General features: G+C 40.4%; 3 protein-coding genes across 13 annotated transcripts in view; 1 reads left to right on the forward strand and 2 right to left on the reverse strand.

Annotated features, from left to right (window-relative positions):
- Positions 1-22,020, reverse strand: part of fgfbp1a (fibroblast growth factor binding protein 1a) — a 303,976-nt gene that overhangs the window by 72,390 nt on the left and 209,566 nt on the right. The gene's annotated exons all lie outside the window — the stretch shown is intronic.
- Positions 13,057-19,555, reverse strand: LOC141775596 (transmembrane O-methyltransferase homolog). The gene is made up of 5 exons (XM_074649109.1): positions 19,427-19,555; positions 17,120-17,236; positions 15,317-15,611; positions 14,719-14,915; positions 13,057-14,342 (listed from the first exon to the last, which is right to left on the reverse strand). The coding sequence occupies exons 3-5, from the start codon at positions 15,570-15,572 to the stop codon at positions 14,010-14,012; spliced, it is 786 nt and encodes a 261-aa protein (XP_074505210.1). The 5' UTR covers positions 15,573-15,611; positions 17,120-17,236; positions 19,427-19,555; the 3' UTR covers positions 13,057-14,009.
- LOC141775594 (LIM and calponin homology domains-containing protein 1-like) overlaps positions 19,496-22,020 on the forward strand; it is a 94,493-nt gene continuing 91,968 nt past the window's right edge. For 4 of the 11 annotated variants that reach the window (XM_074649098.1, XM_074649099.1, XM_074649101.1 and 1 more), the window contains exon 1: positions 19,498-19,799. In XM_074649098.1, the coding sequence (XP_074505199.1) occupies positions 19,689-19,799 (111 nt within the window). In that variant the 5' untranslated portion in view covers positions 19,498-19,688. Of the gene's footprint in view, positions 19,800-22,020 lie in introns of all 11 variants that reach the window. The other 7 variants (XM_074649097.1, XM_074649093.1, XM_074649091.1 and 4 more) reach the window with 4 other exon arrangements.

Below are 22,020 nucleotides of genomic sequence, written 5' to 3' on the forward strand. Positions count from 1 at the left end.
TGAGTGAACGTCAGTGATTTCGGGCACAGCCCATGCAGCTTTCTCTGACAGAGTATCATTCACAGGTTGTGTTTAACTTTTAAGCTTTGATTCCTCACTTTCTGTGGTAGATAATAGAGGCCATATCTGACACCGCAGTTTCGTTTTAGTATACAGGGAGGATTTATGTTATCTCAATGATTGAAAATGGGCTTTTCTTTTCATCAGCACTTTGTGATATTGTTCTTGCTTCCTGGTGCGGCTTTGTGCATGTAGTAAATGAAGAGAAAACACCTTTTCACAAAACATTTAACACAAAAGTATCACCTGCATCCTCTCCTAGCTTTTTTTAATGAAACCTCCTTTAAAAGCAAACACATCCTTTGTCCAAAAGAAACTCCACAACAAACCTCTGTCAGTCACAGCTCTTTAGTTTGTAGCTCTCTTTCGCTGCGGTGCTACCAATTACCCGGCATGAGTGATAGGCGGTGGCGTGGAGGGCTTGGGCATACACCGGGGTCACTGATGCTAGGTCTCAATTAACCACACAGCTACACATGGGATGTGCCATGGCCCTTATCTCGTATTTATGGAATAACACAGAGACAAACACAGAGCACTGTCAAGAGGCAAGACCCACAAGGTCAGCGGTTGTTACTGCAGGATATTTGCAGCTGCTGCTCAGGGACAGAAAATTTTACAGAGAAGTTGAATTGGAAAATGTAAGTAAGCTCTCAGAAGTTCATACAGCTGAGGTTCAGCTTCTCTCCTTGTTAGGTTTCTTAATTTACGGAGCAACCACACCTGGTTTTCTTTGGTCCAAAATATCCATGTTGAAAAAGTTAACTTTTGTATATCATTTGTTGAGGTTTCTGCTGCACAATTACAAATGAACAAAGGCTTTGAAACAACAAGATCTCAAGCTCACGTGGACTCAAGTAGTTTTTGCATGTTTTTGTCATCTAAAGCTGGGCATACACTATACGATTTTAGAAATGTTGTTATGTACTTCCTACTCCTACTGTCACACTGTACGGGCCGATCCTCAGCCATGACCTGAGTGCTCACACTGTACCTGTAAAATAAAAAAAAATAAAAAACACATCCGGTCAGCTCCTGCAGACCGTTCTGGCTGTAGACAGTTGTCGATAAAGATTTGTTTGAAAGCTCGAATGCAGGTAAAGTTTGTTTGCCAGCAGAGGTCTGTATGGGTCACAATGCTAACAAGGCAGAAACGTGGTGTATTGATCATCTGTGCCATCCTGTCTGCTGAAATGTCTAAAAATAAGAGGTAGCGGCTTATATGGATTCGCAGGTGGCGAAGAAGTTGTGGACAGTATGGCTTGTCCATTTTGCAGAGAGAATTGGGGGTATAAGATAGCTATGTTTTACTATATCTATTGTAGCCTACATTTTTATCTTGATAGCTAAAGTGAATAATCAGAATCAGGTTTATCAGAATAAGCGTATTTCCCAAAAGGTCCAAGCATTCCTGAACTTCATAAAGTAAATATTTTGTTGCAAAAGCAATCTCACCAAAAGATCCATTTTGTAGCTGTTTCAATCATATCACACATTTTTTTACCAGCAGAATGTGTTTACCCAGTCCATATTGGCTCAAAATCTGAGGTTCAAAGTTCATTTTTGTCGTTGAAAACAGCAGTCGAGAAAACAATCTCACCACATGGTCCATTTAGTAGCCGCTCTACAGCTTTCAATTGCACCTGCTGGCCTTTCCCAAATGTTCTGCAGTCTGATTTTGAAAATGTGTGTTCATGCAATTTTGTATTTTTTTGCTTTGAGTGCTTTCACAGTATCCAATAACAAGTAGAGCATGAAAACAGAATCCAGTGTTTAATGGGAAAAGGCTTTGTAACTTATCATCCTGCTAAATTGGCTGCTGTTGGATCCATTTATCTATTTTAGGATTTTTTTAACTGCTGGTTATTATATAAATATCCAGGTGCATGGATCATCACATCATAATATCGTGCTGTATGCCCAGTTGCACGGCGGTAGTGTTTGGTACAATAATATTACATTCCTTTTGCTATCTCTCTGTCCTCCATTTCATGGCCATTATCCTCTATAAGCGAGCTGAGAGCAGAGAAGAAAAACCCCTTCAATCCAAAATGTTCTCCTTTTTTTCCAGAGATTTATTGTAGTTCTTTGATAGGAAAACAAATGAGTGTATGATCTGAACGTGGCACTGGGACATTACGTGGTTAGAGGTTGTAAATCAGACACTGATTAAATCTGTCTGGGCCGGAGTTGTCCATTTGCCTTGAGTGCAAAACTGACCTGATTTGGGTGATTTTCCTGACAGGTGTGTATATCACGGTGGGTGCAACTGCACTGTGGCACATTTCACGCCATTAAAGCTATCCGTGGGTCTATTATACTTCAAAGGTACACTATCCTCGGTAGCACTTATATGACTTTAACATGCTTCAACTGTAAATGGTGAGCATCACATTTTGTTGCATCTTTTCAGGATGAGGGGAACGTGGGAGTTGTTGACATGTTGGCGTCTGCTTTCTTCTTTCTATGTGGTCCTTTTCTAAAAAGAAAAACCCTTTTTTCTCTTGCTGAGTTTTCTCTTTTTGTAAAACACCGATTTAAATAAAAGAAAGCAGCACATGCTTTGTTCTTTTTTCTCTCTTGCAGCTTTTCATCAGGCAAGTGCTTTTTCTTCCTTTTGAAAAGTCAGACCTGTCAAGGCCACTTTAAAACAGAATACCTTTTCTCCCATTTTCTCTCTCCTCTGTGCTGCTGGGAGGTAGAAGGTCACCGTGCTGCAGTATCGCAGGTTCCCCTTTAATCACGTAGATGTGGAAATAAAGATATTTTTTTTAATGAATCAATGCACTTAAACCCTGAAAACCATTTGGTGCTGTTATTAGATGCCAAACTAGGAACTAAAAGGCATCTATTGTGAAACATTGTATGCAGGGCTATTACAAGTCATGGTGCTGCATTTCTCATGTGAATGAAGCATAATGCAGATATTATAGGAATATGGTTTCAGCAGTTGAATTTATCATGAATTAGACATGGATCCCATTTGTATTTGTTAGCTGATGTTTTTATCTTTTTCACTTCCTACAGTAAATAAGGTTAAATACAAAAGCAACTGATGGAAAGATAAATTCAGCAGTAATAATAAAGCACCTTCAGGACATTGCACAATTATTCATGCACACTCAAGGTTTCACACCACATAATGAGACTCTAAAGAGTATATAGCTCTTATAAAATTAATGGAAATTATTGCGTCGTGTTTCTGAAAGCCATTGGCAAGTTTTGAACAAAAGCTTTTGGATGGTTTTTATATCATGGAGCACTTTGGGTTTCTATGTTTGAATAATGTAAATTGTTAGGGTTAGGGTTAGCAATAAAGCTTCAGGGCAGCAAGAGGGAAAAACATGAGATGAATATCAACTCCCAGAAATAATAGAAAAGTTCTAGGACGAAACCACGGACAACTCCCAGACCGGACAACGCCGTGGTAGCGACCTGTCAATCACAAGGTAGCCACGCCCTAAAGCATCCCCTGCTTTATGGTCTATTTGACTCTAAATGGGACCATAATTTACTAAATGAACATCATGCTGTATTGAAGAAGACTTGAAACTAGAGATTGAGATCATAAACTCATGTTTACAATGTTTACTGAGGTAATAAATCAAGTGAGAAGTAGGGTCATTTTCTCATAGACTTCTATACAATCAGACTTCTTTTTGCAACCAGAGGAGTCGCCCCCTGCTGGCTGTTAGAAAGAATGCAGGTTTAAGGCGCTTCAGCATTGGCTTCACGTTTCCGAACTGGAGGTTGCTAAATAGTTTAGCTCATTGGTTTCTTTTATAGGCTCTCTACTTTACTATTTTGGTTCACTCCACAGTGTTTTCAGCAAAAAAGCTCTAAAACAGCTTTGGGAATTCCACCTGTCTTAGATGGTTTTGCTATCACCGTCATCATCACCTGATGAACAAAAATGAAAAAACAATTTCATCAGAAATCCAAAGTGTATCTCTTTTGCACTTCTTTGTCATTTAAGCTGGTAAAACGTTTGTGTTTTTACATCAAAACTAGTGGATCTCGACATAAAGCAGGTTACAATGAGCTTAGCCTTCCTGCCACGTGTAAAAATAGCTTGACTGATATACAAACTGACCTTTTAACATAACAAGTTGGAACTGCAATGTTTTTCTGCACCAGCTTATTATCTTTCAACTAACCCATATTCGTAGTCCTTTTATAGCTCCTGAAAGGCAATTGTGAGAGTATGTTAGAGAGCAGCTATATGAATCCAATCAAATGCTCGTTGTATTGCAGCGTGTTTAGTATTCACAAAGCATTTGGAATCACACTGCATCCTGTCGTCACAAGCAGAATATGGGGCTCGACCTTGTTTTTCATATTATTCGCATTGCTACGCATTATCATATGTTATGGAGCTATTCTTGTCAAGTGCAGACACCATAATAATCTGTGGACATTCAGGAAGACAGAAGCTACTATAATTAGACCAATCTGCATGCACGCTGTGTGTTTTTCGCTGTTAGTTCTTGGATTCCAGACGCAAATTGGATCCCACAAAGCCTTAAGAGTCACCTAACGAACCTCTTAATGCAAGCTTTGATTGCATTTCACTTGTCATAAAAAGTGATTTGAAAGCCTCTCTGTCTGCATTAAATCTCCATAATGAAGCAAGACAAAAATGCCATGGCCATTAGCACATGGATTACAATTTTTAATCTGCTGAAGCTCATTATGTTGAGGCTCATGTGCAGGAGGGAGATTATTCAGAGGAGAAAATTGCCGTATTTCTTTTAATAATGGACTTAACATCTGTTGTTTACTACGATAAGATGGGATGTGGCTGTGTGCTACAGTAGCATACAGTATCTGACACTGTGCTCACTGCAATGCAATTTATAGAGAGTGACCTTTGCAACGATGTGAATGAGCAACACTCCTCGAATATAACATTGATTTAGGGATTTTAATATTATAATACAAGCCCTGCTAAACTGGCAACCTGTCCAGGATGTACCCCACCTCTTGCCCAATGCATGCTGGGATAGGCTCCAGCCACCTGAAATAGGAGTTAGGTTTAGGAAATGGTCGACGTTTGGGTTAAAATAATTCCGAAAGAGCTGTAACTTAATGGACAATGATGACAAATAAGTCAACTTTGACTTGTGGTTTCACACGGGACACGAATACTGGTCTCCTGGGTGAAAATCCTGTGTTTTTTGACCCACAAATCCACCCTGACCTCCTCCCTTCGCAGCATTCACCACTCTTTATACTCTCTGGTTCCCAGTTACGTGGATTACATACGAATCGTTCTGACCATCACGAAAAAGATTTGAAATTTGTGCCTATGTACACGAATCAATACATTATTTTTCGTGACTATTTCACAAACTGCTGTGCGACTGAGCTGTAAACACACAAGCACACACACTCACACACACACACCTGGATTCACATCAGTAACAAAGAAAACAGCTACTAAATGGACCTTGCTCCAGGTCTGCAAGCTGCTCCATTGTTTGAGATTTGATCAGCGGTGCTGCTGCTGTGACCCAAACCCATTCTGTGTCCTAATGAAAAGTCCATTTGGACGACAAGCAATGTTGCCTCCTCTTCTCATGTGGGCTTATAAAACGAGGTTCTACACGGGGGGATTGAGGCGCACTTGTCCTCCACTCTCAAATAAGATGAAAGGGACCATGGCGATGCATCAGATTAGACATTCACAGCAGCCATTAGGGGTTACGACAGGAGAATCTCAACAGAAATCACACCAAATACCAAAGCAAATTGGACGGACGGTGAAAAACACAGCGAGGGCCCTGTAAGTGAATTTATGCCATTAGGGGTTCTTCAAGATGGCCTCAAGTCAAGAGTGTTGGTCAGAAATAAAAGAACAATTCAATTTAAATTTCATATAATGCTGTGGCACCACTAACTATCATAAAAAACAGTCATGGACCACATGATGCTTATTCTGCTTTGAGGCTTAATATATCTATGGCTACTTCGCAGTACTAGACTCATGGGAAATAAACTCAGTGGCTTCATAGCGTTTCTCCTCCACCCATGGCAGTTTGGTGGAATTACTCTCCATTTTGAAATAAGGTCATTATGGCCGTTCTTGTGGGGGCAGGACGGAGCAGGTGTGGCTATTGTTCTTATTAATATAGTAAATTGAGATAAACTTCTTTAAAGGAACAGCTTGTGTAGCATTTAGGGGGTGCATACAATTGGAATCTAATATTAATAAGTATGTTTTTTTTTTGTGTATAATCACCTAAAAATAAGAATTTTTCTACAGTAGCCCAGAACAGACAAACCAAACACTGACATTTGATTTCATCTTTCCGTGTTGAACACCCGAGTTCTCCTACTTGGCACGAGGTAGAAGATTCAGTTGGCTGCAGTCTGCACTGTACATTTTAATCAAATAATCCTCTCCTCTGCTCACCTGTGAGAACTTTTGAGTGGCTATTCATCTCTTATTTCCCTGCCAACTTATAGATCAATGAATTCATATTTCTCCAACCCACCTTTTTGTGTGTATTTTGTGCTGAAATCAATACGCCCTTAGTGAGCTTTGAAAGGTTGATGATGCAGAAACACAATTGATCCATTAATAAAACAGTTGAGTCCAATCCATACTGAACGAGAGAATGAACATTTGGCTACATGCATTCAAAGGCACACACAGACATACACACACACACGCACTCACGCAGTATAGGCACACAATCTATTTTTCGAATCTGGTGGACCAAGCAAATGCTTGAATAATACATAAAAGGTCAATGATAATAAGATGTCCTGTCGATGTACGTTTATTGAAGTAATTGCACTTGTTCCATCTCTTCACCGAGAGTATTCCCCCGACACCACCCTCATCGACCCCCTCTATCTGTCCTGTAGCTCTGTCTTTCTCTCTCCTATATGGACCCAGTGGCTGAGCAGCAGAATCCCTTTGCGTCTTGTCGTGATTATATGCCGTAATAACTGTTTTTAAAGGAAAATTCAGGCCCAGTTACTTTTTGGAATTTGAAAAGGCATCACAAGATAAAGCATGAAACCAAAATAGAAATTTTCTTAAGGGCAATAAAAGTAGGGCCGTTAATCGATTAAAATATTTAAACTTGATTAATCGCATGATTGTCAATCTGTTCAAAATGTACCTTAAAGGGAGATTTGTCAAGCAATACTCTTATCAACATGGGAGTGGGCAAATATGCTGCTTTATGCGAATGTATGTATATATTTAATACTGGAAATCAATTAACAACACAAAACAATGACAAATATTGTCCAGAAACCCTCACAGGTACTGCATTTAACATAAAAAAATATGCTCAAATCATAATATGGCAAACTCAAGCCCAACAACAGCTGTCAGTGTGTCAGTGTGCTGACTTGACTATGACTTGCCCCAAACTGCTTGAGATTATCGTAAAGTGGGCATGTCTGTAAAGGGGAGACTCGTGGGTACCCATAGAACCCATTTTAATTCATATATCTTGAGGTCAGAGGTCAAGGGACCACTTTGAAAATGACCATGACAGTTTTTCCTTGCTGGTTGGTACCAATGGATGCCTAAGATTTTTCTAATTTCATGTGATGCCAAATATCTTTACTCTTCTTCGCATCTACTCGCATCTTTCCATATATATTATATGCAAACACGGATGTATTATGAAGCCATGTTGTCACCATTTCATATCCAAATAAAAATGTGTGAGGACAGTTGTAGTGATGGTCCAATTTTCCCTCAGCCCTACACAAGTGCTCTTAATGTCTGAAGTATGAGACATGGACAGCATGTCTCGCTTCTCCCCGAAAATAAAAATCTCGAGCGTAGGAGGTCTCTTCAACCTGGAGCAGAGAAAGTACATTCTGAGAGGCTTCAGCCCTCTTAAGACACCGCATGGTGGGAGGTCTATTCTCTCTCAATCCTCCCTCTCTCCACAGGGAGGGTGTGTGTGTGTGAATACATATGTATGTGTGTGTGCGTGTAGGTTGAAGTCTGGGTCAGAGGCGGGTGGTAGAGTCACTTCACATTGTCAGATCCCTCCACAGATTATAAGAGAGTTTTCAATTTTCAATAGCTGACACTCATCAGAATGATGGGAAGTAAAGGAGCAATGTGACCATGGCTTAGTTGAAACTTCCTTTATCAAGTGTGTGTGTTTAAGTGAATGACAAATCAGTAAATTCTCTGACAGGATGTATCTCACAGCAATACTGTTCATAAACCATATTTACGCTATTTATTCTATCAATTTAATGTTTAATTAAACATGTTAGCTTTGAAAAGAATCTCTTGCCAGTAGCATATTAGCACACTAATGTCGGGTACACACTACACGAGATTCAAGCTGATTTGGGGCCTGATTCCTCCCGACGATTGTCAGCAAAGCCCTGATTTTGTGATGGTTCTAAAGATTATTTTTCCAGGTATTCCTGTGGTGTGAGGTATGTTAAGAGTGTTTTTTACACATCCCCCGACCGGCTCGGAAGTCCATCCTGGCTGTTCCGATTTCAAATCGTAAATATTAAACATGTTCAATATTTACGATCAGATATCCTGTTGTGTGTGGGGAACCCCGAGGACAGCCGATGACGCAGTCACAAGGGGAAAAACGATAGCCAATCGAGAACCAAGCTGACTGACGCAGGAAGGACAACGACTGCCGTCATGGCAGCTGTGGCTAATGAATGAGCTAATGCAAAACGTGCAGCATAAAGTAGTAGTAAGATTGACCCTTAGAAATGGAGGACCAACTTGTTTATTTGTGGCAACAACATGACTGTTTATTTAATGGGTCTCCATGACTTCATCCTTCGTGAATTTTCAGTACAGAGTAGTGCAAAAACTAACATCGCTAATTCTTCCTGCCCATCGTGCGCCATGTTTGTTTACACTAAAGTCACGTTTGATCGCGAGAGATTTTGCGAGATTTCCGTTTTTTTTTAGCTGGGACGCTTGTCGTTCATGAATGAATCTGTTATTGTGCTGTGCTGTTTGGGCCAAATCGTTGCTCTCCACACACTATAGGAACAAAACTGTTACATTTAACATAACATGTTGTTATGTGTGGGGTCTCTCACATTTTCAAAATCTGTTAAGATTTAAAAAATATTTTAGTGTGGACCAGCCTTTAGTAACCAGAGACAATGTAAACATTTTACAATTAATAATTGAAATTGGGTAAAAGTGTGAATGAAAGGAAATGGTAGGGACAGCCAATTAACTTCATTTTAAGCTAAGTAAATTTAATTTAATTAAATCGCACAATACATCTTATATCGAGTGAAATAATGAATCATGGATGCTCCCCTCTGCAGCTATATAGATATAGATACAGACACATACTGTAGATGCACAGTGCAGACACACAAGCTTATTAAACTATGTTATAAACAACTGTAACATCTCCAAAGTACACAGCAGTCGGTCTAAAAATAAGGCTGTGTTCTCACTCCTTAAAAGATGACACGTCGGAGAAACACGATTTTTCAAGCAGTTAAATGTGAGGAAACGGCGTCATTGCACAGCCCTGAAGTGAACATTATGAACTGTGGTCTGTGTGTGGAGGTGTGTGTGTGGAGGGTGGGGGGGGGGGGGGGCGGGGGGGGGGATTGCAGCCTATCACAGTGTACCAAATATAGAAGTCCCTTGGTCTCTGGAGAGGCCATCAAGTGTCTTCTTTCTCCTTTGACTCTGCCCACTCCAGTTGATGAACCAGACGCAGAGGGGAGGCTTTGTTCCTTCACTGCCTGAGAAGAAGCATGGCGTGAATTTAAAAACGCTGTAAACACGTTGTTTATGCCGCTATTAGACACGCTGAGGTAAAAAGAAAATGATTTACACATCCAACAAATTTCCACAACTGATAGGAAATTGTTGTGGTGCAGGTGTGGGCCAATTCGATTGTAAAAAACAAAAGAAATTGTAGACAGAAAATTCACCTCAGTTAAGACTAACATGTTGTGACACAGTGGAGCTCTTCACTGATTGCTTTTGTTTCCACTGATCACAAAATATAACTTTGGAGACAAGGAGCCTCTCAGGAAGTGACGACGTAAATAACAGCTCAGTGCGTCCGAAAAGATACATACTACTGTTTGTTCACACAATAGGATGTTGAACGATAGTACACATACTGGGTATGTAGTGCATTGTATGTGATTTTGGACGAAGCCAATGTATTCTGTCATTCAGTTTTGGAGCACTTGTTTCCTTTAATAACCAGAAGAGTGCGGAAGTTACAGCAACAGGGTTTTGACTCGGTTCTTTTTCATTTGTTCTTCAGTCCAGCACAGTTGCCCATATTGTCATACTTTACTTTAAGTGTAGGACAGAATCATAGACGGTATAACAGCCAGCACATAAAAAAGATGAACATAACATTCTCTGCATAACTGTGACGCTCACAGGCACTGAAGAGGTTTCTGTCTCAGTTGTGAATTTATCCTGGTGAATAGCTGGCCATAAGTTCCCAGCAGTGCGATGTGGGGAGTTTGGGTATGAAGGCTGGGCCTTTGTGCAGAGGGCCCGGGGGCAGTGGAGCGTGGCTCTTTTAGAGTTTGATTTATAATTGAAAGCTGTGTTTACATCAGCTCTCCAGCTCTCCGTAGCACAGAGAGCAGTTCAAAGCCTGATGAAGGAGGAATCCAGAAATTGAACCCATTAAAGTCGGAATTTGGGGGGGGGGAAATTGGAGGAAGGGGCGAAGGTTGGGGTGCTCGTAGAGCATGGTGTTTACATTTGATTGTACATCACTGTGTACACTGGTGGTACTCTGAAAGGAAGGCAAGGAAATGTTAAATCACCTCTGACAGCTGAGAAATTGACCACGTCCTGGCTCTGACACTTGTGTTGTTGTGGGGAGTTGGGAGACTCTCCGGGCTGAGATGGTGGAAGCTAATCATTGCAGTTGGTCTACTTTGTGCAATTACATACTGTACATACACTGGCCATTTGGGGATCATAGACTGTATGTAAGAAGTGGATGTAGTCACCCATTCATTTGTGGTCTGCTGTTTTGAAGCCTCAAGTTCAGCATTTTGGCTGACACTATTTTAGTTTTTTGCAACCAGAAGTGACAGGAGAGGGTGGAGTTAAGTACAACCGAATGCTGAATCAGATATTTTTAGGCGACCAAAAAATGTACTTGCATGAACTGAAAACACACTGTGAAAGGGTTAAAGTTGAAAGATGAAAACACAAACAGCATCCAGACCGGACAACGCCGTGGTTTATTCTTCCTGTCAATCACAAGGAGCCACGTCCTAAAGCATCCCCTGCTTTATGATCTATTTGACTCTAAATGGTACCATAATTTACTAAATGAACATCATGCTGTATTGAAGAAGACTTGAAACTAGCGATTGAGACCATAAACTCATGTTTACAATGTTTACTGAGGTAATAAATCAAGTAAGAAGTAGGCTCATTTTCTCATAGACTTCTATACAATCTGACTTCTATTTGCAACCAGAGGAGTCGCCCCCTGGTGGCTATTAGAAATAATGCAAATTGAAGACGCTCCAGAATTGGCTTCACCTTTCAGACCCAGAGGTTGCCGACTGTTGGGAACATGCTGTTGACTACAAATTTTTTTGTAATTCTGCAAGTGTCTCTGAAATGCCTGCCAGTACAGTCTGTTGAAAACAAATGCAGCCAAATATGTAAACATCAACATGAGAAACAGCATGACAGGTTAACAGAAATACAAAATACTTGTGTAGATTTACATTAAGTCCACCAACATGTGAGTGGTAGGGAATCTATGGGCTGGGGATGAGTGTAAATCCTGCAACCCAGAAATGTATTCCCGCTTTTCTTTTCACTCATGCAAATCTTATTTCAGAAAGAAAAGTTTAGTAAAAACGACTGCGTCATTTATACCACGATGTTTTTCTTTATCAAATGGGAACATCAATCCAAAAAACTGGTGTATACATATGTTGATTCAGAAACTTGCAGTAAATATTTACAAAGACAACAAACTGTGCCAGAAAACAGAATCCAAAGACTTGAATCTTTGTTGTCATCAAGACACGACTTCTTTCAAAACACAAATAGCAAAAACTCCTTTTAGTGGATGAAAAATAAATCCTCACAGATGAATACGCCCACTCTGAATGTTGCTATTTTCTAAATGAAATGCTCCAGATTGCTAATTAGTGATAATAATATTCAGTACTTTGACTTTCATGCAGGCAATCACTTCCTCAGAGTGGGCGTTACCTTTTTTTTTCCAAATGCTACACATCTTCATTTGGAATTAAAGTTGTACTACTGATTATGAGACTAACTTTGTGTAGTAATCATGAGTTGGTTGTTTATGTTTCTGCAGTTCTCAATAACAGAAGTAATATCACCAGTTGGGGTGCAGACAACAACCCTTTCCTGTGTTATTTTCTGTGTTCAGCAAATGCAATCGCCACTCCTCCTGCTGTGCAAATAATGATCCATGTATGAGATTATAAAGTATTCATGCAGCTCGACAAATTTGTCCAGCTCCATTACCCGTTTTGCTCTGTGGAGACGATCACAGTGAGCCCTGACCATGTATTATAACATCTGTGTCTAATTTATAGTAGCTGACAACGTACACCACTTCCCCTGACTCTCTTTTTCTATACCTGTCTCTCTTTAACTGCAGCGAGCTCTCTAAGTCTGTATCATTTTACATTCATCGCTGTTGTGTAACAATAATGACCTCGACTCTAGACCCTCCCCTAGGCTCCTGGAAATATTGCATTTAATTAAATTGTGTTTTCGCACCAATATTATTTATTTAAGTGCCGCACTAAATTGTCTCTAAACCATGTAATGGCTTTCCAGCTGCTCTGAAAGCCTCAGCAGTGCCATTAGAGGCAAATTCGTAAAAATCCGTCTGAGTTCTACCCACAGGACAACAGTGAAGCTCCTCATTTAACATGCAGTGCATGCTGGATCACACTGAATCTGAAATACATTATGGTCGGTTAGTGCAGGCATGCTGATGTTTGTAAAATGAGGGGGGTGGAAGGGGAACGACTGGGAGCAATTTCCCCAATAATGCTTTATTTTTTATTGTAAACATTGACACTGATGGGGTCTGAAAGTAAATAACATGCACAAGAGGAATGAATGAATCAAGACACATTTACATCACAAATTCAATGGTTACATTTCCAGTTTCAAGCACAAAAACGGACGTTTATTGAGGTGTCCTGGAGTGCAGGAATAACATGCAAGTTCTTAAAATGGGTGGCATCTCTCTTTAAAGACTTGCTTTGTCAAACCCAGCTCAATGCCTGAGTTTCTTTTCTTTTAACAAGCAGAGAGCGCCATCAAGTGGTTATCCTGGGCTCTACAGCTAGTCATGTTTTCTTTGTTTCTTTTGTTGTGAGGAGAGGTGATTGTGCAGCTCTACACTTATGTGCAATATCAATATTATATGTGCAATAATGTGAATTCAACTGTTCAGTCTGTCTACTTATTATATTTTTTACTGTTTACTTATTTATTACAACTGCCTTTTTTTTTACTGATGCTTCTTGTTGCACACCATGCTCTATTGCACTGTCCCCTCTGCTGCTGTAACACTGCAAGTTTCCCCACTGTGTGACTAATAACGGATTATCTTATCTCATCTTTTGCTTTGTCATTTGGGGGCCATATATGATAAGGCAACAGAAATAATAAAATAAACCTGATATCATACTTTCCTTTTCTGCAATTATATCCAGCAATACCATCAGATACTTCAAATGTATAGCATTTATAGCATGAATATTGTTTTACATCCCATCATCACTTCACAAAAATTGTATTTTGTTTAATCCCTGGAGTCATGCAAGGGAAAAAACAGTTTTACAAATAATGTATTTATATTTTATTTTTTATCCTCCAATTCTTTGACCCGCAAGTAATACTAGAGATGATAACGTATTTAACACTGTTGGTTGAAATAGTCCACACATATCTTTAGATTCTGATATCACCTATCTACCCGTGTGCTTTTCTTTTGGTAAAAGATCTCTGTGATAAACTGAAGCTCTGACTTGACGCTGTAGCAGTCGGGCCTGGCTCTGATGTGACCCAGGATTTCTCTGAGATCTCCATGTCTTTGGTTCCTGTGGATCAGAAGGACGGAGCAGCCAGAGGGGCTGAGGAGCTCCTCTCTCTCCAGAGCCAGCAGGTCTGGAAGGTACTGCTGGGGGTCGTGGTCCATCAGCACCAGATTGAGCCCCTCACTGGTCTCTTGGTTAAGCTCAAGAAATGAACGCAAAGTTGGGATAGCCTCAGTTGAGCAAGATGTCAACACCTGGAACTGCAAAGAATCAGAAGAGCACAGGAAGAGAGGTTAAACTTTCTCAGTTCAATTTTGCTTTCCTGTTAAGAGTGGTACCACTTTGTCTTTCATTTGAATCAGCATATTAGACTGTTGTCAGGCTATTAAATAGGCGTTATCAGTCGCTATAAGCCCCATAGATGTGGATCAATAGGGGCCTACTACACCCACTAGTAGGTTTTATCATCTATTCACATGGTAGATCAGCGAAAGAAGGTATAAAAAGAATATGACAGCGACCACAGTATTTATGACAGGAGCAGAAGTGACAGTGTAAAACTCCACAATGGGTGGAGGTCGAGGACGATGGATGGGACACACAACACAGGGTTTTCACACAGGAGACTGGGAGTACCTGGGAGTGTTTAAAGCCAGCCACCAGTATGATTTCCTCCCCTAGCTCTGCTGTGAGCGCGTCTTGCTCCACTGTGATCAGTCTGCCAGCAGGAGGCAGCAGACGCAGCAGGCGGACTGAACTGTAGCCACAGTGCATCCCCAGCTCCAACACCCTGGAGGGCTTGACACGCCTCACCGCTTCATCCAAAGCTTCACCTATAGGACAGATGACCGGAACAGGGGTAAGTTTAACTTTAATCATCAGCTTGATGATGACTCACCATTAGGGCTGGGCGTATGGCCAAAATCTTTTGTCACGATATAGATTATTTGATGTCAATACGATACATAACGATATCACGATATAGCAGGTTTTCTGTTAATTCAATACATTAATAGTCTGGCAGTCTAGGCAGTTAGATCTAAGATGATATAGAATAAAATTATGTGACACGATCAAGTGAAATACAAAATTCCCAGTGTTGCAGTTTATTTAAAAAGTTACAAAGACTTTCAACAACTTTTAAAGTAATGATCTGTGTAATAGAAATCCTGTGCACTGATTTCATAGACTTGTGACTTACTTGGTAAATAAAGTGATTCTAAAGCATACTGACCAATCTGTGGGCTAATGCAGAGTGATGGGTTTGTGTCGGCGTAAAGGTCAAAGGTCTCCAGGACGCTGTCAGCTTTGCCGTGGGTGCATTTGGAGAACACAAAGGCGTGGGTGCTCCTCACACACACTCTCCCTCGCACGAGCCTCAGCGCCCAGGCCAGAGCTCGATGGCACAGCGCAGCCACTTTGTCACGATAACGACTGTATACCATGATGAGGGCAGGAAGCAGCGGAACGGAAACGACCACGAGCCACATTTCAAAAGCTGTGAAGGAGACAATAAGAACAGTGGAAACCTGTGGATGACAGGAAGAGAGTCTGAAATCAGTTTGTGGAACTCAGGAGTGTGACTGAGAGGTAATGAGATTTGAGAAAAGTGTCACCTTCAAATCACTTGAGTTATTTCTACTTCTGATTTCTGCTTCTCTGTTCCAGTTCTTATTAAGTCCCGGCTCTGATTTTTATTTTCAGCAGATTATTTAGGCAGGCAGCCATGGCCAGCCGTTTGTCAAAAATTACAAGACATTTCTGATTCTATTATGGTTAAAAGGCAAGTTAAAGAAAAATACAAATGTGCTGTATGTTGGCATGCAAAAGTTGAATGTTCACTGTTTCACACTTGATTCTACTTAAGTTTGTAATGGTTGGATTAACTAGCATTGTGGGGACGTTATAACACTGTAGGAAACACTGTGACATTACTGTGTGCAGTGTGTGTTTCTCCAGTTATTATGACTAGTCATTATTACTATTAATGGGGACGCACAGCTCAAATTGTCAAAATGCCAGTTTGATACTCAATCATACACATCACTTAATAATAAATAGCATTGAGGAGTGCAGTAAGCAATATATGATTTGAATCATTTATAATTCTTTTTAACTAGCAGCCAGTAAACAATAGAGAAACACTGAACTGTGGCTCCCCCTGCAGACACATTGTGGTAATTCTGTTGACATGAGCCTGTAAAAATGGCTCAATTCCTAAATCATTATACCTTTTAAATGTAGGAAACTATAAGTCATGAGAATCTGAGTCTGTATATTTTAATTCCAATCAAAAACTACAGGAAGTGCTTTCACTAAAGAAATCTGCTCCTGGAACAAAAACCTGCAGACATTCAACCATCCTTTGAGAGTCCAACCACCAACTGCCACAACAATCAACTGTCAGTATAGTAAACACACCACACTGCATCCTAGTTTTCTGACCAATAGGTCCCCTACAAAGAGTAAACACTTAAAGTGATGTGGTATGATGGGATTTTTTCCAAAATTGTATCGGTGAATTAACAGAGACTGCATTTATGTTAACACATTATTTTGCAAGCTGAATGTTTATTATTGTAGTTCCATAAATATACCTAATTTATACTGGCTCTGAAGACAATAAACAACCACAAGCAACCTTTTAGTGACACACCAAATGTGACAAAAATCTAAATAGCAGAAAGATAAATTCCTTTCTGCCAAGATTTAGGGACACGTATAATTAATATTATGTTGATTTGTTTTTGCAAAACCCCTCCAGGTTTTAATCTTATTCATCTTTATTAGAGGCACTGTCCTTGATTTATAGACTACTGCGTCTTGGAATATATTAAGTATGACTGAATATGCAACTGTATTACAATGTCACATTGTAGTTAATGGTGTTTTAGTTTAAAGTTGGAAGAATATGGATTCTGGATATTCTAGTAGTTATCAAAACATATTAAACAAAAACAAATCTTAACAAGGACGTTTCTTTAGATTTCTTACAACAGAAGTAATACCATATTTCTAGTAGAGGTGTAATACTTGCCAAACTGCCCTGTTGCTCGTCCAGGTTAAGAGTGCGTCCTGTCAAACACAGATGAGGCTGTCTGTCTCTCCTCAAGTCAAGAAGGTGAGCAGCAGCATAAAGCAAACAGTCGGCCTCCTGAAAAACAAACCATGACTTTCTCTTATAGAAACAGATATTGTCGGGACAAAGATCACATGAAAGAAACCCACACTACACTGTTTATGGTATCCAGGAAGTCGAAGCCTGAGGAACTAGAGAGAGGAGTGGTGAATGAATCATTCATGAACACACACTAACAGTATGCCTGCCTGGGAAGCTCCTCCTCACACTTTCCAGTACTGCTGCATTATTCCACAAGAGGTCAGCAAAGATATTAGAACATCAACAAGTCCAACCTCAGATACAGTTTCACAAACTTTCAATGTTGTTTTGTACAATGCTTAAAAAGGGTGAAATGATATGTATGTGTCTCCTTTCATTTTGAGAATTCTCCTTGATCATGCTGACTTGTTATTTAGGCTGTTTTTTGTATTATTTCATTGACTACAGAGGGCATGTATTACACTTTAAAATGGTGTTAGAAATGTCTTTAAAAAGACTTAAAGGGACCACAACAAAACACTTCATTTTAATCCACGGTAGGCTATATGTGGCTTGGTTGTACACTCCAGCGAACACAATGTTTACAGGTGGGAAACTGGTGAGATATCAAATTTAAATAGCTGATTATAGATTACAAAACTCTGTTTCACAGAGTTCAAGTGTAAGCTTGATCCTACTAGTGAGCATTTGTCTGTGTTGAAGCATTTCCAAAGCAAAATCATCATAACACAATGTATTATGTCCCCCAAAACTGCCTTAACAACGGCCCCTGACAACGAGAATTAAAAAAAGAACTGACTGTGGGAACTGAATTTGAGTTTACCATTAAAATATAGAGGAATTTTCTAATTCAACATGAGATTTATAGGGCTGTCTTTAAAACTAAGTAAATGGGGCAAAATGGGAAAAGTTTTCCCACCCTAACCTCTTCAGATTTTCAACCATTTAATTAGGTCTACCTATTCATCTTTTTGTATAGGCCTGGTGGAGGGAAACACATGTAAACTTAACTTTTTACTTGAAATCTTTAGTTACATTTCTTTTTCTTTTTTTTTTTGACTAACACAAATCTCAGAAACCATAATTTGTAACAGAATCAAACTGATGGAAGTGATATGACAGCAGATTAATTGACAAATATGAATATGTTTTCTAAATAGTATCATTTTATTAATTGCCTCATAATGATCAATGACTGGAGATGACTCCTTTGTTTTGGGAGCCTTTGCTCTAAATCAGTGAACTCTTCTCTCTCAGTTGCCCCATATAGTGAAAGTGGGTGTGAGATCCCCAGTGTGTTGCTGCCCTCATTGGCCGGTGGTGGAGCAGCGCTGCTCGGTGTATTTTTGGCCATTGGAGCGGATCATACTGCGGTGTGCAAGTCCTGTCAGTCCAGGTGCGTCAAGTTAGCCAGGAACAGCTAAATCACTACCGAAAGCAAAGCGGCTTTGCAACCAAAATAAGAGCATAAATAAATGGCTGGTGGAGGGGAAGCCAATGGGCAGTAATAGACTTAACAGATAACAACATTACAAGTTATAAACAATGACATAAGTTCTCATGCTTATTGAAAAAGTGGGCCTGTGGGTGGAAAAAAATGTCTGACATAGCTAACTGGTGGCAAAGACAACTTATAGAAACACTCGTCACCATTATATGTATAAGACATTTAAAAATATATCCATTTCCCCACAAATTCGTATTCATATTCTCGTAATATTCCGACTTTTTTTCTCGTAAAGGTTTGACTTTATTCTCGTAGTATTACGACTTTTTTCTCGTAAAATTACGACTTTATTCTGGAAATCTCAGATTTTTTTCCCTCAATGTGGCTCTAATACTCCGTAGTACATTTGCTTTTCGGCCCACACTGCATTAGACTTATATACTATATACTTAGACTATAAACTGTGTTACCTTCATCACAATGCTCAAATGTTTTGCGGCTCCAGACAGATTTCCTTTTTTTTGTATTTTGACTAAAATGGCTCTTCAGATAGTAAAGGTTGCTGACCCCTGATCTAAGCTAATCAACAAACTAAGTCAGTTTTCAGTGAGATGGCTTACGTTAGATAATGCTGAAATGATCCAAATCACATGGCATTTAAAGCATATCAAGGGTGTCTGTTGCTGCATCTATTGCAATACTTAAATATTATCTGTTATATTTGAATGCCCCCAATTATGCTCTTCAACTAAAGCTTTTATTTTGAGAGGTCTCACCGGAAGCCCAGAAGTGAGTGACTGTCTGACTTGACTCTGACTGTCTGTCCACAGACTCCAACAGGAGCGATACTGGAGAGCAGCAACTGGTTCGCTCGCCTCGCCGGTGCTGCTGCTGCTGCTGCAACACCTACAACGAAGAAGGAGAAGAAAGAACTGGCAATTCACATCTAATTTGGGTGGAGTAACGCGGCACTTCAGCTGCTTTTTACACACCTATTACCAGCTTGAATACTTGGAGAGCAGTGCTTCTTCTTCGCCAATGGCAAGTCCGGTTGCAGACATAGGACAGTCTCATCAGCATCATCACCATCATCCTGTGAGCGAGTCGGCCGCAGACTCCGCGTTTCAGGAGGCGCAGACATGGATAGAGGTGAGTCACTGAGCACTAAAATACTGTTTGAACTCCTCAACACTTTACTTCCCCTTTCACGCAGGTGTTTTTGTTGTCATTGTGTGGCCTTAGTTACCGGTTTGCAGCCTGTATCTGCAGCTGCCTTCTCCTTTAAACGCTGCAGTTTGATTTTATTGCTTCGTCACCTGTTGAAAGGTGACTCAAACTGCAATCATTTCACTCAAGTCTTCACAACTGTATCCCTGTAAAGTTCCTGTGGTGGGTTTACAGTGTGCCTTTTGTTCAATAATGGCATACATGTTGAATTTATTTGTTTTTAATCCTATGCAATATTACATTTCTATAATAACTTGCATCTGAATCCCAATACTGAGTTAATAAACTACCTTATTACCCTCAAAATAGAAAGTGACATCCTTGATCTGTATATAGGATGCTGCACATAGTTGTACTAGACCCTCCTCTATGTTGCAGCAGGCTTTCAGTTGTTTTTTGGTGTAGGACCATTATACAGTAGCTGTGTGGCTGCTGTGGGGCCTGGTGCGTGTTTTGGCTGAAAACAATGAATGCATCATGTGGAATGGATTTTTGCCTCTCATTGCAAGCCTGGTGAACAATAATCACACAAGCGAGGTTTTGTTCTGGGAGAATTTCAATCACGACACTTGCCTGCCCCCGTTGCAATTTGACTTTGTCATCCTGCAGTGGGCTGTCTGTCAGCTTGTCAGCCTTCAAAAACACTGATGACTGGCTGATTATCTGTTGCATGTTGGTGGAATGCAGTCACAGCTTTTGCAGGTTTACGTAAAAGGCTTAGATATCTGATTTTGAAGCCCACTGTGGCATGAAAGTGAGTGATTCAGTGCAGCAGGGGCATTGGTAAGGATTATGGGGCCTCTGTACAGGAGAGCGCTGTGGGGCCTCCGTACTCTTCCCTCATTTACATTTAATCAATCATTGATACGTTAAAGGGACTGTTTGTAACTTTTTACACGTATAAATCTACCGGGTCGGTTTCCCATGCTCTCGCATATGCGCGCTCGCGTGTAGCTACGCTGTTCAGACTCAGACTCCAACACAAACTACACGGAAGCACCAAAACTTCTTGGTTGTATCTAGTGAAGCCCGTCTTGCAAAACAGTGCTGGCGGCGGTCGTAGTATGCAGGGGGAGACCGAAGCTTTGGTCTCCAGGACCGGAGTCTCTACAGTCTCTACAGACTGCAGAAGAGTTAGTTTAGCTCTGAGAATATCTAGTGGACGTTTGTGCAGAAGTAAATGCTGCAGTTCCTCCAGACCAACAGAGTCTTGTGAAGTGACGGGGCTCAGCAGCGAGAAAGGTTATAACGTTTCTTTTCCTGCTTCAGCCAAAAGCCAACACTAGGATCAGCAGTGATTCATGGAGAGACCTCAGTCTGGTCAGCTAACATTACTGCCAAGCAGGTGAAATGTAGAGTGATATTGTGGTTTTAGCTGACGTGTGTTGCCTCACTGATGCTCGTTCATGTCTATTTAAAGCGAGCAAGCGCGAGCCCGACGCCGACTTCCGTTGACTTAACGGCCAAAGGTGTCGCTGTTAAGAAGCATTTCTGAAAGTTACAAACAGCCCCTTTAAGTGCTACTTCTATAACCTTGCTGTGACAACCACACACATTCATCAGGCATCCCCTCTTTTTAAAAAAATAAACGGTTGATGGTAGAGCAGAGATGAATAGTCCATTTTTCCATAAATAGGCAAAGTCCCCCCCCTTCTGGTGGACCCCATGGGACCTTATATCAGAAAAAGAGACGAGACAAATATTATCCCGTTTGAAATGTGCCATGAATCACACATATGTTTATCAATGTAAGAAAAAATATTTTGCAAGTCAAAAAAGTCACAGTTTGTCGTAGGTTTGTCATAGTATCATTTACTTTTATGTGAAACTGCTCAGTGAAGGTATTGAGTGTATATGGTATATAAACATAGAATTGAATCTAATAGATCGGCCCCATTTGTCACTGATATCCGATCCAGCTATTTGAGTCAGCATCAGCCCGATATCCGATCCAATTCCGGTGCATCCCTAGTTTAAACTAATCCAAGTGTACATCTCGAAGTAGTATTGAAAATGACAGATCCTCTATAAGAGTGTCAGGCGCCATTACAGACCTATTTAGCAGCACCAAACTCCTCGGAGGCCCATATCAAGTCTTTAAAAAGCCACTACTGACCTAGAATCTCTGAGGCAGATCAGGGCT

Source organism: Sebastes fasciatus, chromosome 10 (assembly GCF_043250625.1).
Source record: "Sebastes fasciatus isolate fSebFas1 chromosome 10, fSebFas1.pri, whole genome shotgun sequence".
Lineage (NCBI taxonomy): Eukaryota > Metazoa > Chordata > Actinopteri > Perciformes > Sebastidae > Sebastes > Sebastes fasciatus.